General features: G+C 42.7%; 1 protein-coding gene across 5 annotated transcripts in view; it reads left to right on the plus strand.

Annotated features, from left to right (window-relative positions):
• Positions 1-16460, plus strand: part of LOC119465137 (uncharacterized) — a 106657-nt gene that overhangs the window by 23139 nt on the left and 67058 nt on the right. For 3 of the 5 annotated variants that reach the window (XM_037725948.2, XM_049669193.1, XM_049669185.1), the window contains 4 exons: positions 4106-4269; positions 4407-4468; positions 10530-10601; positions 13575-13635. In XM_037725948.2, coding sequence (XP_037581876.1) covers positions 4106-4269; positions 4407-4468; positions 10530-10601; positions 13575-13635 — 359 coding nt within the window. Of the gene's footprint in view, positions 1-4072; positions 4270-4406; positions 4469-10529; positions 10602-13574; positions 13636-16460 lie in introns of all 5 variants that reach the window. The other 2 variants (XM_037725959.2, XM_049669189.1) reach the window with 2 other exon arrangements.

Here is a 16460-nt window from a genome sequence, read left to right on the forward strand (position 1 = left end):
CCAAAACATCCTTGGCTACTTCCACCGCTGAAAAGATCTGCTATTCCAGGAAGTGCATAGACCAGTCTACCAATGACTGTGGCTTGGATGCGAGTGTGGTGACGTCTATACATACTATATAAACATCGTAAAGGCACGGGAGGCATGGTGGCGGCCTCGGCAAAAAACATAGCTACTGACGGTGCACCTGTATGACCTATCCCCGCCAACCCTATCGCCATAGGATCACTTATCTGCTTGGCAGCGCATGGAGTGTAGTACCTAGTTGCTTTGGAAGCGTGCTACCCAAATAACCCAAATGCATGGTCAGTCTGTCGTCCACAGTCGTGTACTGAGTACCCAACCAGGATTGTCATAGGCACAAAAACATAGATGCTCACACGAATGTGTACAACAAGCATCCCGGCAAAAGAGCAGTGTGTGTTTAGTAGGCGACGTGCTGCGCATAATTAACCAAACTGGTTGATAGCCACCACATGGGAGCAGGTACCGTTTTTCAAAGTACCACTGGCTGTCACACAGTAGATTGTTGCACAAACATGTATACAGATGCATGGGGGAAGGCTCGACGAATCGTTACATCATCTGCTCTGCTGCCATGCTCCCCCCTACCAGAGTTTCAATATGCTGCTTGGTATTGCCTGTCCTTATCGCATCGCTTTCGGGGTGGAGAACCCTCTCGGTGCATATTTAAATAACATATACTGTGGTGTCTTTCTTTGTTGGTAGTGGGGCACATAAAAGACACAAATTTGTAGTTATGCCGCATTCTCGCCAGGTTACGTATTAACAAGGTCCTACTGTATTCAGTGTGACCATTGGCTGTTGTTCACATACGAGGATTTTTATTGATGCCTCTTAACCACAAGATACACTCTGCTTTGTAGTTTGAGTGTGGCACCTGCTGTGGTGGCTTAGTGGCTGTGGCGCTGCTAAGCACAAGGTTGCTTAGCAACCTGATGCCCAGAATTTTTCGTTTGGCATGGCACAGTGTTGCCAGGTCCAGCCATCATAAGTGTAAATCCAGCATCCCACTTTCGTGGGAATTTTACAAACTGAAACACTTGTTTTTGTTTTAGAAAAGTGTCTTATTTTTTTTAGTTTAGCAAAGCATTTGGTTATTGATCTGTACGTGGCTTCCGAATTCACACATGCTGTGATATCACGTGTTGCCTTGTTTATGCCTCTTGTTTCACGATCCACTTCTGGAGTTGGCATTGGTATCTGGCATGGGCAGACTCCAGCGCCAGGCGAGCTTGGCTCAACATAATCTTGTTAATTGACACCATTGTGAAGTTGCCGTTTGACACCCATTCTGAAAATGCATTGGATGGTTGTTTGTAGTTCAGGCTTTATGCTCAAGATAAAGAGTGCCAGATTGTGTGCAGCATTTTTTTAGCATGGAGAGGTGCCGTGTGTCTTTCTCTGTTATGCAATGTTAACTCCATTGCCAAGTTTCTGCTGTAGACTAGCAATGTTTATTTTTGTTTATTTGTTCAGAGTGACATGGGGAACATTAGATGAAGCAAGTATTTATGCAAAAGGCCAGTTTTCATTAGAAAATTCCATCCAATGCAGTGACTCTTATGTTTATGCAACTCTACCGTGTATGAGGTTGTTGTATCTAATCTTGCTCGCAGCAGCCACATTTATGCAGGCAAAGAATGCAGAAACGCTCGTATGCTTATTTGTAAGTGGACATTAAACAATGCCAGGTGGCCAAAATTAATTCAGTGGCAGACATCCCTCATAGCTCTGAGTGTAGGAATCACAAACTTTTGACTGCAACAAAAGGTGACCTGAAGGATTCTGTCAATCAGTCCATGGACAAACTCAGCAGCTGTACACAGCTGCAAGGATAATGCCGTGATGGTTTATGCAATGATTAGTCCTACTCCAGAAGCATGAGCTTGGTTCTTGTCTCGGAGATCATGGTGACTAGGGTTATCTGGGAAACCCCGCTTGAAAGGCTGAGTATAATTCCATTTCTTAGGTAAATGTGTAAATGTCCACGAGCATGTATATTTCTTTTTCAAGAACAAGTAGGCTTGTCATATCTACTTTTAATATACTGTGTGTATTTTAGAACATACAGAACTTTTAAAAATTGCCTGTGGCAGATAGCATAATTTTACTAGATGTTCAGCTGGATTACTGAACGAGGCAGACATTACTTTCATGGAAAATAAAAATGTGTGATCGGCAAATATAAAAAAGTTCAATTATTAACTTTTTAATTAATTGCTTTACAGCACATATTGCAATTTACGTATATCAGCCAGTGAGTTCGCAAGGCATATGGAACAGAATTTCAGGATAACACCAGTTTCGAGATATTCATTCCCAAGTGGGCGATGAATACATGGGTTTTCCAGTTACTTTTGTGCTTCAATGCATAAAACAGTGGTTGGTCAAAAAGTAAATGGAACAATAGTACATTTTTGCTGCAAGTTTCACAGCACATAGTATATAGAAATCCGTACGATCCTTAGAATTTGTTCCAAGTGGTAAATTCACACGAGCCACAATTCATAAATTGCAATATGTGCTGTAATGTAATTATTTAAAAGTTAGTGAATTTTTAATTAGTCAATTATGCATTTCGATTTCTTGTGAGAGCTATGTCTGCCGCTTCAAGTAATCCAGCTCAAGGACTACAATTCTGCCATCTGCCTCAGGCAATTTAAAAAATACTGTATGGTCTGAAAAAACACCCCAAGTAGAATCTCGTTGATACGGTTCTGCATAATACATGTTTCGGGATAGCACGTTACTTTTTCTTTTCACGATACAGTCGAACCTCGATGTAACGAAGTTTTTAACAGCTCCAGCAATTTGGCTTGCTGCTCCAAGAGGTACTCCAAGGTAGCTTGTATATCCATCACACCACTGTATGTTACCTTGGTGACTATGGATCCCGCTGTGCCGGCTTGTCTGTGCCAGTCGCTCCGCTGGCTTGGCTGCCGCCATGGTTGCTCACGCGTTTGTATGATCTGCAGCAGTGTAGCAGCGCGTTCAGCAGTGTGACAGCCGATGTTTTTCGTATTAAGAGCAATGTATTTCAGCCGGGGAATGTTGCGAATTTGTATCGCGCCGAAATTCGTACCAGCCATGATTGTATCACCGGGGTTTTGCTGTAAAAGTGTGGGGCCGCACATGGCTTGACCGCCAGAGCAACAGGACGCTATCTTTGAAGCAGAGTTCAGGGGAAAATGGTGGCTGGTGGCACCTTCTAGGGCAGTTATGGAAAACTTCTATTGTCCACTGAAGTTGACACTATGCACAAGACCTTCTCAGAAGCTCTAAACTTGCTCCAAAGATCGCCGAAATTTGTCCACTGTAGTGGACAGCATGCAAGAAAGGGTTAATATTAAGTATGCAAGGTGTTGTGACTGTTACCCTACTTAATCATATGAATGCCTTAAATTAAAATTTGCTTGCTCCAGATCACTCTACCAATGAGATATATGTGCTACAGACTGTTCCGAAATCAGAATTTGTCTGCTCCAATCTGCTACAAAATGACTTTGGACATTCCCACCCCTGAGCATATGAAAAGGCCTCATTTGATGTGGGATGATATATACAGTTGAACCCAGATATCTCGAATCTGAAGGGGATTACAAAGAAAGTTTGATATATAGGTAATTTGATATATAAAATAAAAATTTGATACTGAAATTTTCAAGGGGATTTCACAGCTGTTCAATATACACATAATTCGTTATATGTGGGTTCAATGTATTCAGGTTCGACTGTATTTTTTATGTAAACAACTTTAAAAAAAGAAAAATGGAAGGCTTTCATATGAAGGCTTTAAATGATTTTTAATAGCACCATCGATTGTTGAGATATTCATCAATAAAAATTCACTTATCTTCCTTTCAATTTCAAAACTAGGCACACAAAGAATGCCCCAGTACCTCGCCTGGTTAGTGTTCAGGCGTCTGCAATCCTGTATGAATTCATGTCAAGTGAATAGTAAAAGGGATTGAAGTCCAATGTTCTGTTGTGTCTACACGACAGTTTCATTGCATAGCGACCATATTTTGTGCACACACTTTGTTCGAAGGGCCATGAATTCAGCCTATTGTTCAACTCCCAGCCAACACAAGCGGCCTATCTGCAACAGCCTCAACAACAGCAGCAGCCACAGCAAGCGCAACAGCAGCACTCAATGGCACCCATTACACCAGCGACATCACCACCACTCTCGCTGCAGCCCACGGAAGTGTTGAAGAGCTCGGGGAAGTTTGGTAAACCAGCAAAGTGAGTTTCACTAGTCAAGTTTCCTTTCTCGAGTTGCTGTGCACTGTCGCCTTTGACCTGTTACTATTATTACACTGTTGTATTGGGTTTGATGGACAGAAGATTGTGTTTGCTTTCTTTGTCCCCCCTTTTTTTAGGATTCCAGGCCGAAACTTTCTAAAAGATGAAATTGTTATTCGAAACTCTGACTCTGGCAAAGGTAGGAAGACATTTAATCTCATTAGTAACATTTAGTACTGGCTGCAATTTTTATCTTGACTTTGGCTGTAAACGCTTTGGTGAAGCCTTCTTTCTGAGAAACCTGCATCGGTTTCCTTTGTAGCTTCATGCTACGGTCAGGTGGATGGTAGTTGTTCCTTTCGTAAACCTTGCTGTACCGTGCGGGTGTCTGCAGAACTGATTTGCCATATTTGGTTGCAAATGTTCAACCTACCTGCCAAATTTTAAGCATAATATACCTAGAATGAAGTTCCTCTCAGGTTTGGACAATGTTCTTTGATTACATATTTACCGGATGGAGTTTACTAGAACTGCTACTGACATTGGTGTTATCATTGTGGTTGAGGTCATTATACCATTCTTTTTTCATTTTCTCCATGGCAGATAAGGCTAGTATTTTTTAGTGGAGTTATTCTAGGCAATTCTTGATTGACGCTGTCTTGGAACATGCTTAATACACTACTATTTCTACTATTTCTGAAAGGTTCCTCTTATAGCCATTAGATAAGTGCAAGATTGAACAGCTGAAATCAGCCAAATAAAGTTTCCTATACTGTTTTTGTTTTTGCCCTTGTGGGCACTGGAGTTAATTGTGCAATAGTCTTTAGACATGTTTTTATTTTGTTTCTTCCTTTGTGAAGAGGGAGCGAAGGGGGGGAATGGATTTGAGCGAAAATTTTCTGGCACTATCAGCTGTAACATTCTGTCCACATTTCACATGAACTTTTTTTTCTTTCCGCAATGTACGAGCCTACGTTTAAGTACAAGGTCTGCTTCACCTACGAACAGTGCGCGTGCACAGTGAACTGAATTTCAGTTGGTGCAGACCTATGGTCCTCGCATATGGCGGCAAGCACTTATATTTTAAAGCAATAGCTTTTCTTGACTACTTCTTCAGTTTCACGCCGTCGTTTTAGTTGGTGGCATCGCCGTCCGCAGCACAAACCTTGGCAGTGCGCCAAAATCTTTGGTTGTTTGGCAAGTGGAGGGTGTTTCCATTGGTGGAAGAGCAGACGATGCCGGATGTGCTTCCACTAATGAGAGTTTGGTCACATGATGCAAAGCTCAATTCTTTGCAACATCACCAGATGGCGTTGCCCTTCGCGCATCACTAAGTTCCCTAGATAAAACAATATTGCTAAGCCCCTTGAATACGTGTCATGGGCGGTGGAACTCGGAGTTAATATAACCAACTCTAGGAGGAAAGGCTCCCCATAGCGCCCATGCATCGAAATCGGTTACCACAAGGGCGCCGCCATGTTGCTACTCTGTGCAGGCGCGCAGGTGCAGGCGAGATGCAATTCAGACGAGACGCGCAATCAACGCAATCCTGAGCCACCCTCATGATGGTGGCACCATTTAGTTTAGGTGCCTACAACACATTTTTACACACCGTAAATTTTACGTCAGAATTTTATAAATAGCCATCGGACCTTTCTAAAAAATATACGGAATGAACTTTAGACATTGTCGATACGTACGTGCTGCATGTAAAAGCTGATTTTTGTATCATGTTTTGAATATGTTTAGCGCTACAAGATTGAGAGATAGCAACATGGTGGTGCCTTTGCGGTTACTACTTTATTCCTCCAGCTTTTCGTCTAAAGTTAGCATACGAACTATATCGCGGAACTTATCCGATTGCGCCCGCATTATCATGGGGGTTTTGGCATGGTCACGCCTCGCCCTCCCTTCGTGAGTCAGTGGTGGTGTGGGCATTTGCTGCTGCATCGTGTTCACCAAATTGTGTTTACAGTAGTACCAGCAGCGGTGAGTCGGAAACGGGAGCATCGCCCACTGCTGCGTGCCCGGCTGCGCCAGTGCATGTTTGAAAGCCCGTGAGCACTTAAGCGTCGGAGAGGAGCGTAGTAGTTTAACCCGTGACGGAACATCCTTTACTCTAAATTGTCATAGAGGTAACATGCAGAACCTTCAGACCCCCAAGTGATACGGCGAGCTCTAGATCGGGAGCGAAAATTGCTAGCCCGCACCACAGCTAACGCTTTTTGTAGAAGGATCGCGTTTTGGAGTCCACGTTGTTCAGTGTAACACTTGCCACAGTTAATTGCTTAGTTTTTAAGAAAAAAGTGCAAATTTGCTTTCTTTTATGGGGAGGCGAGCTGCTGCTGCAACGGCGCAAGCATAAACTTGTATCACCGCCTGCCGGCAGCTATAAATACATACTATGGTGAAATCAAAGTCTGTTGAGCAATTTCGTGATGTGGAACCTTATTGTTTACAATCGGGCAAGTCAGCCACTGAAACATTGTGTTTTAAACCCTTTTCAACAGCACCAGAAAAAAAAAAATCTAGAAGGCAACGTTCAGATACAGGCTATATGCAGATTTTTAGTGCGGTGTGGCAGAACAGCAGTACATGCAGCCTACTCTGGCCGCAGATAGTAACCGTTTTCAGTGCTGCAGTGTTGAGTAATCGTTAATGAATGGATAACTGAAGTTCCAAGAAAATTCTCTAGGAAGTGCTGCAGGAGTGAATACCTTGATCAAAAGGATGATATAACACAGAGGACTTCTAACGACAAAATAAAAAAAATGAATGTGAACATAATGTAAATGTTGCTAAATGGGAATTCTGGCTCTATGCCTTAAATGGAATACTTAAGGCTTGTTGATGTAATAATGCACATCACGTGGGACCATCCATGTGTGTGCCTGGGCTCATGTGGATCCCCCCAATAAAAAAAAAGGGGGGGGGGGGATTAGGGTGGTTCGAAAACTGGGTTAATTCCGCGAGCAGCCAACTAATCCGACCCCATCCTCCCTTCAGTGGAGCTTTACATTGCAGCTTTACTTCAGTGAAACCATCAGGCACCACTTTGACTATTTTTGCAACCATCACAAAACCGTCAATACCATCGCACAAGACCTGTCGAGTAGCTCACCTACAGCGTCCATACCGAACACATTTCATTCGTGGTCGCGTGCTCACAGGATCGGGCTCGGATGTGGATGTTCTGCAAGAGGAAGGGTACTTGCTAATCTAGCAGAGACACTTTGTGGTAGTGTGACGATTGGCTGTCGAAACGGCGTATTGTTACAAACATGCAGTGCACATTCGCGCACGATTCACAGTACATGCGTACAGGAGCGCTGATGTCGGCACAGCACATACCCATAAAGATTGGTTTGATTAATCACTGCGTCCGTTTCTGCCTTACACGGAACAAGAATGTGCATGAAGCTGTTTGACATGCACAAGGAGCATCGTGGTCCCAGGTGTCCTGGCGCGTGGAGTATTTATTAGGCTTAGTATTGTGATCAAGGGCGGTTTACACGGGTGATCACATTTGGAGATGTTGTCCCTTTCGTCTCTTTCGCAAAATTTTGTGTGGTGGCTGACCGGCCGACGCATCCGGTAACGAGTGAAAGTGGCCAGGATAACCTAAAACTATTGCAATCTGTTATTATTCGAAATCCGTCATTAGCCCTCTGTGATAGTAGGTCAAAATGGCTTGTGCTCTGCCCAAATGGGCACGGCGCGCACCCATGAACTGGGCCCGAGCCATTTTGACCTATCACGGAAGACTAATGGCCTACTTGGAATAAGACAAATTGGAATAGTTTTACGTTATTCCAGCTGCCACCAAAGTGATCGCTCGAGAAAACCGCCTCAACATATTGGAGTCGATTGCTCAGTGCAAATGACCTGCAGCATTTGTGTGCAATAATTTACAATAAGTAAGTAAACTGTTGTGCATCTGACACTTCGTGTGCATCAAATCAGTTTATGTTGTGCAGTACCTTGAGGTGTAGCTGTACAGCCAGCAGGCCGGCGCGCGCTTTGTTAAGGTGCATGGAGCGGCATGGGATAAAAAAAAAAGCAGTTGTGCGTGTTTATTTATCATTGTGAGTTCTTCAGTTAAGAGCGATAGTCTTGATGAATAAACATAGCCCGCAAAACAGTAAATGTCAGAGGCCTCAAGCTCACGCGATGACGGAGCTGCTTTCGTTATTCTTGTGTCGCTCACTGGACATTCGATCTCGACACTTATTTTGTGTAACGGCCAAATTTTTTTGTGATATCTTTAAATCTGCTCACGCTCAACATCATTGCCAACAAGATGGTTATGAGGGCATGTAAATTATTTTCACTTCAGTTTCACGAAAATTTCACTTAATGCAGTTTACAACTGCAAGTACGAGCGTAATACAGGCTAAACTGTACATTAGGAAACCTGATGCTGACTCTTGTGGTGCAGAGCCACTGTGTTTAAATGATTCACCTATTTGGTGTGAGGAAAGGGGGGGTTCGCAGCACTCTGAGAAGGCAGGTGGGGTTCTCCAAGGCCAGAAATTATGGGAACCTCTGTAGTAGTAGACTATGCATTGCATTGAAGAGCAGGATGTTTTGTGCCAGGGCAGATGCCCTGGCACAGGGGAGTGTGTATGAACATGCATTGATGTAGTGGGATGGGTGTAGGTTATGTTATATGCTGGGTCTGGTTATATGCTTCAGAATTCAGTAAACATTGAGGCTGGCCAGAAGATAGTGGATGCGTTATCAGAGCAGCTGATAGACCATTTGTTTGCTGTGGAGTTCAATGTTTCATATATGGGCAGTGATATATTTATATTTTGGACAAATAAAAGGCTTTTCTCACCAGCTATGATGTGAAGTATAAAACATGAGAACATACTTGACTAGCAGTTTATGTGGGATGGGTAGTTAAAAAAAAAAGCTGATAAAGAAGCTGTATGCCCTGCTCTGTATGACATGACTCCAAACTGGAACTGAACTGGAACAGATTTAATGCACCTTGAACCTAAACCTAACCTGTCTTAATATTTTTTAATTTCATAACCTTAGTAAGGACTAAAAGTGTACTACATTGCAGTGTGTTGTCCTTGCTTTGAGCCACTTTCGTACTGTGGCCAGAGATCCATGGGCGGCCTAAGCTCCTTTTGCACAATTACTTCTTGTGATCAGTGTGACTTGTTTTATATGGGTTCCATGCTACACAATTATTTCCTAGCATTCTATAAGTGCTCTGCAGACATACAGATACACATGGAATTGTCAGCAACATGCCTTGTTAGGTCAGATACATGCAACAGTACTTGACAGTATCTTATAAAGGCATTGATCCGACGTTTGTTACCCCTTTAGAGCTTCTCTCTACACTATTCTGTGTCAATATGTTGCCCGATGCAAGTAGTGGAAAACCTTTCTTCGTACTTTCCTTCCTTCCTTCTTTGCTATACTGGCTGAATTGCTATGATGTTGGAGCCAAAGTAGTGATAAACAGCTGATTGTGATTCCATTACTTAATGAAAAGGAAAATACCATACATATATCTACTTCAGCTGAAGCTTGTTTCTTTTTATCTCATTGCCACAAAAAAAAAAAAAAGTACATGTGCTTATGTTCTAAAAACCATAGAGTGCCACTTGATGTGCTGAATTCATGCAATGTGTGATGTGTTGTGCAATTTTTTAATTTGTGTGTATTGATGCATGTGTGTGATGTAGGTTTAGGGAGACATTTCTATCGTCCCATGCATATTATTAATTCTAAGTAAGGAAATGGGGAGAGAAAGAGAGATCTGAAGGACATGTACGTGAAACTGGGGTACAGGCACAGGAATAGTGCAGTTAACAAGGAAGCAATATAGTATGAAGACCAAATATATTGCACAGTGATAAGGGGTGGCTTCAGTGAGCAGTGTGGCAAGATTGGCGAGAGCATTCAGCAAAATGCAGTGAAGAGAATTTCAGGGCTACTGATATTCTACTCATTTGTGCTTTCAAAAGCGGCTTTGGAAGGACATTCTCCAAGTGATATGTTAGCATATCCAAGTCCTGTAAGTTTGACATTGTGGACTTCATGGAGTTGTTAATTTCAAAGTGTTCAGCTCCCAGAAACTATTTCTGGTGTTCACCTCATGGTTGACCCAGTAACTTGGGCAGGGTGCAGTGAATCTGGGAGCCAGGTGTTTCTTCTAGCACATTTGCAGCTGCCTGACGTAGATGTGCTTTTGTTTCTTTGCCTCCAAACACACTGCTTGTCCTCATTGGAAAAAGTGATGGGCATCAAGGGGCGTCGTGTTCATATGATTGAAGAGCTGAGTGACACGGTGATCTCCTTCCAGCGAGGTGACGTACTGCACGGCGTGATAGTTTGCCAACTGACTCACTCACCCTTCCCACCACCGGCGCTTGAGCTCCACTCACTGCAGGAATGCTGCCCAAGCCTGCACACTAGTGCTGCTGATACCTTTGGCTTGTCCTGCTATGCTTTGACAAAACCCTTGGCATGCCATACTGCTGCTAGTCAGTCTTCACCTGGTTCTAAGCCGCTTGTCAGTGGAGCAGCTACTTGGAGTTCTAGTGATGTGTGTTGAACCATTTGTGTAGGATGAGGCTCTTTTGGTGTACTGCTGAATGGGTTATGCATATTGTAGCAAAAATAATACACGTCTGTGTAAGAGGGCATCGGCTCCACTGCACAAGTCTGCCCATTAGTTGTACTTCCTTTGTGTTTTGCACTTCTGGTTTCTGCTTGATGCATATTTACGGTGTTTGGTGTGAATGTTAATATATGCTGGATCTGTTGCAGAGGTCTTGCAGCCATTTAGGAATTTGACAAACATTGCTTTGAAGCTACATTTTGCATTCAAATTGTGCTTGGTAATAGACTTACTGGTGTGAATTTCTGGCCTGTAGCCATGTATTCATTCTTAAAGTTTGCGCTGGAGCTTGGGATGTATCAGCTGCAAGTATTTTTTTGTGATAATCCATCACTGCACTGGCCATTAAAAAGTTGCTGCTCCTTAAGCTTAGGTTTGAATCCATGCTGGCCAGCTTATGTTGAGGTGCATAGCAGGCCACAATGAAATGGATTCTATGTGTGCCGCAAATATTCAGTTGTTATCCTGAATGGATTTCTCGGTGACCTAATACGACTTAGATTTTTAGTTTGTCGTATGAGCTTGAACTTGCAGCTTTTGTTTTTACAGTGACGAGCTCCTGTGTGGCCTTTGTCGACTCTACAATAAATTTTCGCTTCATTGTGTACTGTGGTACAGTTGAGGATTTAATGCTTGTCTTGAATCCCAGATCTGCATAGCTGCAACATGTAGTGGATGGGTTGATACTGACAGATTCCTCGTAAAACATGACAGCCAGGTTTCACATGTGCTGAAGCAGCCATTTAATTGCTGCGCTAGACACTATGCTTATTTAGTTACCTACAACCTTGAAGCTTTTTGTGTGCAATTAAAAATTTTAAAATTTATGTACCATACACATGCCCTCATACATTTGCTGTACGAGCGCTCATTTTTATACACTCACTTAATTGCCAACTCTTGTTGGCAAACAGCCCTTCAGTCTGGTCAACTGAAGACTAGCATCTGTAGTCATCTATAACCATCAAAACATCCAGCAGAAAAGGGCACGTTAATGTCAATCTGCAAGTTCACTAAAATGACACAGACCAACTGAAAGAACCTGGCAAGGACAGTTTAAGGAAGCTATAAGTTGTAGCATTAAACCACATATTCAGGTTCTTTCAGTAAATTCTGATTTTGCAAAACAATACTACACATAGGCATGAAAAAAACTTGGGGCACTAAAGAGAAAAAGAAGCTGTATTAGTAAATTATCCTTTTGCAATATCAAGGAACCCGCTAGTATGGTGAGAGGAGCCAGAAAAGACAAGCAAAAGGGTTGTGCCATTGCCTTGAAAGTTCCTGCGCCAGCTTGTCATAACATCATGGATTTTGATGGTGGCTGCTTGGGCCTGATTAATTCATTTTTGGTAAAGTGGACTAAGACTTGGCTTAGCAAGTATTGAAGCAACTGAGCCACAATGGCCCACATATAAGCAAATATCTTGAAATCTGCAGCATCACTATGATGTACCTGCACTGTGGTTTTAGCACGAAATTCAAGAAATTGAAGTTTAGCTTTATATTCTCCTAGTACTAATCAACTTCTTGATGTGAAATTAATGAAAATGGTGTTCAGAGAATACTTCATCGGTTTCAGGTGATAGTGTTTCTCTTTAGTGACCTTTAAGGGGCCCCGAAACACTTTTTCAACATAGTAAAAAAATCATTGCTGATTTGTCGTAGTGACTACTGTGAACACGTGAACCAAATATTACTGCACTGCATTCAGCAGGGAATTTTTACTATCTGCTGTCAAACGCAGCGAAAAATTGCTTGCTCTCGCTTCCGCAATGTCGTCATGCAGCGTCATGGAAAGCAGCTGGTACAGCAACGCTATTGGCCGATTTCATGATAGCGAGAACATTCTCAGTAATACATCAATTTATAATTTTGAACTAAATAAATGAAAAGTATATATGTCTGCAATCTCAAAAAGACATGACAATCCTACACTGCAGCTATAGCTGCGTCTGCCACGTGTGGCCTCCGAGATGGCAGCGGCGTGCTGTGTAGCGTGGTCGACTGCGGCCGCCATGGGGTACCATGACGAGCCCTTTCGTCACCACGACACTCAACTTTTTGGCCGGGACTTTGCCCTCTTGGCTTCTCCACTGTGTAGCTTCCAGCACGCTAGCAGGTATCGGTGCAATAACTCCACTTATAATTGAAGGATTCGAAAAAATTTCCTGTATGAAATTCGTGAGACGACGTCCTTTAATAGTACAGCCATTCTATGATTAGTTATAAAAGTGTTTCCGGGCCCCTTTAAGGAAAGGGCATTTGATGCTGTGTCCTATTGCGTATCTGGCACAACCTGCTTATGGTTGTTGCAGGTGGCTTTTGTCGTTTGGCTCTTGTTTTTAGCCTTTTTTTTGTGTGTGTGTGTGATTTTTTCTTAGTTGTTAAGGTGCTTGTGTTTGCTGTATAAATTTGCATGAAGGATTTTAGTTTAGTCTCCAAGTTACCAAATATTGCTTTTATTTGGCATCAGTGCATGCCAAGTTTAGTGCAAGTGTGCCTGAATTTTGCATTTTTGAATTGTGTTGGATGCTGTATTTGTAGTTTGAATTGTGTTGGATGCTGTAGTTGCTAGGAAACATGGCTGCCACTGCTGCTGCTGCTATTTGTTGCTTTGAATTTGACTTTCTGGCTGACAGCTTTCTTGTGCTTACAGTAAATCCAGGTGTGCGGGACAGACTGGTACAGATAACAGGTCCCAGTGAGGAGACAATAACGTAAGAAACCTGCCCTTTTGTGGTCGTTTGTTCGTTGGTCGCACTGGGTGCCCTGCAGTGTACAGGAGCCATGTTCTCAATCACATATTTCAGTGTGTCACTTTCACAGCATTGCTGATTGGCTGAAAGGAAGCAGAATGTGCTGAAATAGACTTGTGAATGTCCATATTTCTTCTGGAATTTTATTCAGTTGTCAACTGCCTTGGCAAGATGAGCTGCAGCAATCTATGTCAATAGCAAATGCTTGTCGCTAAAGTCAACTTTGCACTATGATTTTGCATGACTTAAAGTACCCCTGAAAGTGATCAAGAATATGGCCCCAGGTGCGTGTCTACAATTTCCTAAAAGGACACTTATGGGATTTAAAAATGCAGTTACTATGCCAAACAAGACAGGAAATTGGAGACTTGAAGTGATGAACAATGGTTGAACAGGGGATGCCTCATGCTTTTGAGTCTGAGGCATCCCCTGAGGCAGCCATGGAGCAACCGGAAATGTCGGAGATGGTCTGTGCAGGCTGATATGGGCTGATGCCTTATTTTCATGCTGTTTTATTGCGCGCTGTATATTGTAGTATGTGTGTTCAGTCTGCTACTAATATGCACAAGAAAATGTAAGGCATTGGATCACTTTTGTGACACCAAACGTTGCTTATCATAGATAAATCCTAGGGTGCTTGCAAGGAAAGGTCCGTGCGTACATCTCTCTTTGTCTTCTCTTATCCTGTGAGCATTTGTAGCTTAGTGGGCACTGTTAGCTGAAACAATGTATTAAGCAAATGTCCAAGCTTTTCTTAAGCCTGTGGCTGTATTTTTAACAATTTAATTTCCACTTTTCTTTCCTTATCTGTCATGCCAAGTGTCCCATACAAGTCGTAACGGGGGGGCATCGTTGTGAGTCCATAACAAGCGGTGAAATTAATAGTATGTGAAATGTATTGTTATGAAACGAGCCCCCCGGGGACTGCATACCCTCGTAAAAACTAGCAAGGTTATGTTATCAATGGTTTAAAAAGTTTTGCTCCTCTGTCGGGTTGGCAATTCCATGAACTCTGTTCTAAACATATTTAAAGGGACATTATACAAGAAAAGGGTATTTGAGTTATAATAGTAAATTATCCTTCTACAATACCAAAAAATGCCACTCTTAACGTGAGAGAATGTGTGATAAGACAAAAATGAACGACTGGTGGCAACACTATGCCTTCAAATTCCCGCACCAGTTCACTGTGACATCATATATTCTGCCAGAGTCTTCTCGGTACTAGTTGATTTTTTGTCGGTAAATATGGACCACATTGTATCCTAAAGCAGTCAAAGATTGAACTTTTCAAGTTTCAAAAACTCTACTCAGCCACAACGCCCCAAATCTGACCAGATACTTTAAAATTTGTGCGTCACACTGAAATGGCGGCGCTGAGGTTGTGGCACAAATTTCAAGAAATTAAACTTGGATCTTCATTTTATTTTGTAATAATTATCCTGCTACCACAAAATTAATGTGAATAGAATTTTGAAAGAATGCTTTATCAGTCTAAACTGATTTGTTGTTTCTCTTTAATGTCTCTTCAATGCATGGCTGCTGTCTCTATTTTGGATGCGTAGATTCAACACAGGTCCTACAGAAAGCTTGTCATGGTAACTAAATAATGCAAGCAAATCAGTGCTGAGCAACAGCAAGATACATGAAGCAACAAATACATTTGCAACAATACATAGCCAGGCACTCTGTCACTCTTATCTGGGGAAAGCAGCGCTCGTATGTATGCAAACTCAGCCGTTTCAAATCGCAGTCTGAAACTTGTCTACACGCATGGAGTACCATATTTTCCGGTGTATAAGACACTTTCGATCGGGGTGAAATGCGAAAACACCCGTGTACTTAGCTTTAGGTGCACATTAAAGAACCCCAGGTTGTCCAAATTTTCGGAGTCCCCCACTATGGCGTGCCTCATAATCAGAACTGGTTTTGGCACGTAAAACCCCATAATTTAATTTTTTAATTTTTTTTTTTTTCAGAATTTTTCGTCGGTGCGTCTTGTAGAACAGTGGTGGGACTTGTATACTTTTTTTGTTGGGGGGGGGAGAACTGTTGTCAAAATTGGATTGGATGCTATGGTCACGTGAAGCGTACTGTGTTGACCGCCTCACTGTGCCGAGCGCCGTGCGAGTAGGACGGAGCAGCAACGCAAGTGGCAGCAGGCCGACCGCAAATCGACTGACCCCAAAATCGTCGCACCTGCAGATCGCTTTCAAGATACGGGTCGCGCCGCTGAGCAAACTATGCAGTTGCTACCAGAGTACAAGCTGCACCCCCTCCCTCTCGCGCTGCTTTCCTGCTTTCCTACCTTGTGTGCGATTCGGCTCACCGTCTTATGCTTTCACTCGCACATATAGCATACAGCGCACGGGGACAATGTTATCGCCCTTGGACTTTATATGGGACATCGTGGCGACCACGACGGCAGAAGTGCACCTAAAGTGTCCATATTATTACTATTGCAATTATGTAGGAATGGCACCCATACGCTTGCGCGTGACCCGCATTCACAAAGTGAAATGTCATTAATATTTTTTAAATCGCGTATCGAATGATCAGGTGCGTCTTATAGACCGGTGCAACTTATATACGTTTTCTTCTGGAAAAACTGCCATTTTGAGGGGGGTGGGGCTTATACAAAGGTGCGACTTATAGACCGGAAAATACGGTACGTTTCCTTGGACACTGTCACCAAAGAATAATTTTCCTTCAAGCTCACGTAGGGAAAATCGCTGCCCTGTACATATGCCATCCTTGGTGCACAGGCAGGACAGCCGTCTATGTTT

Source organism: Dermacentor silvarum, chromosome 1 (genome assembly GCF_013339745.2).
Source record: "Dermacentor silvarum isolate Dsil-2018 chromosome 1, BIME_Dsil_1.4, whole genome shotgun sequence".
NCBI classification, from domain to species: domain Eukaryota; kingdom Metazoa; phylum Arthropoda; class Arachnida; order Ixodida; family Ixodidae; genus Dermacentor; species Dermacentor silvarum.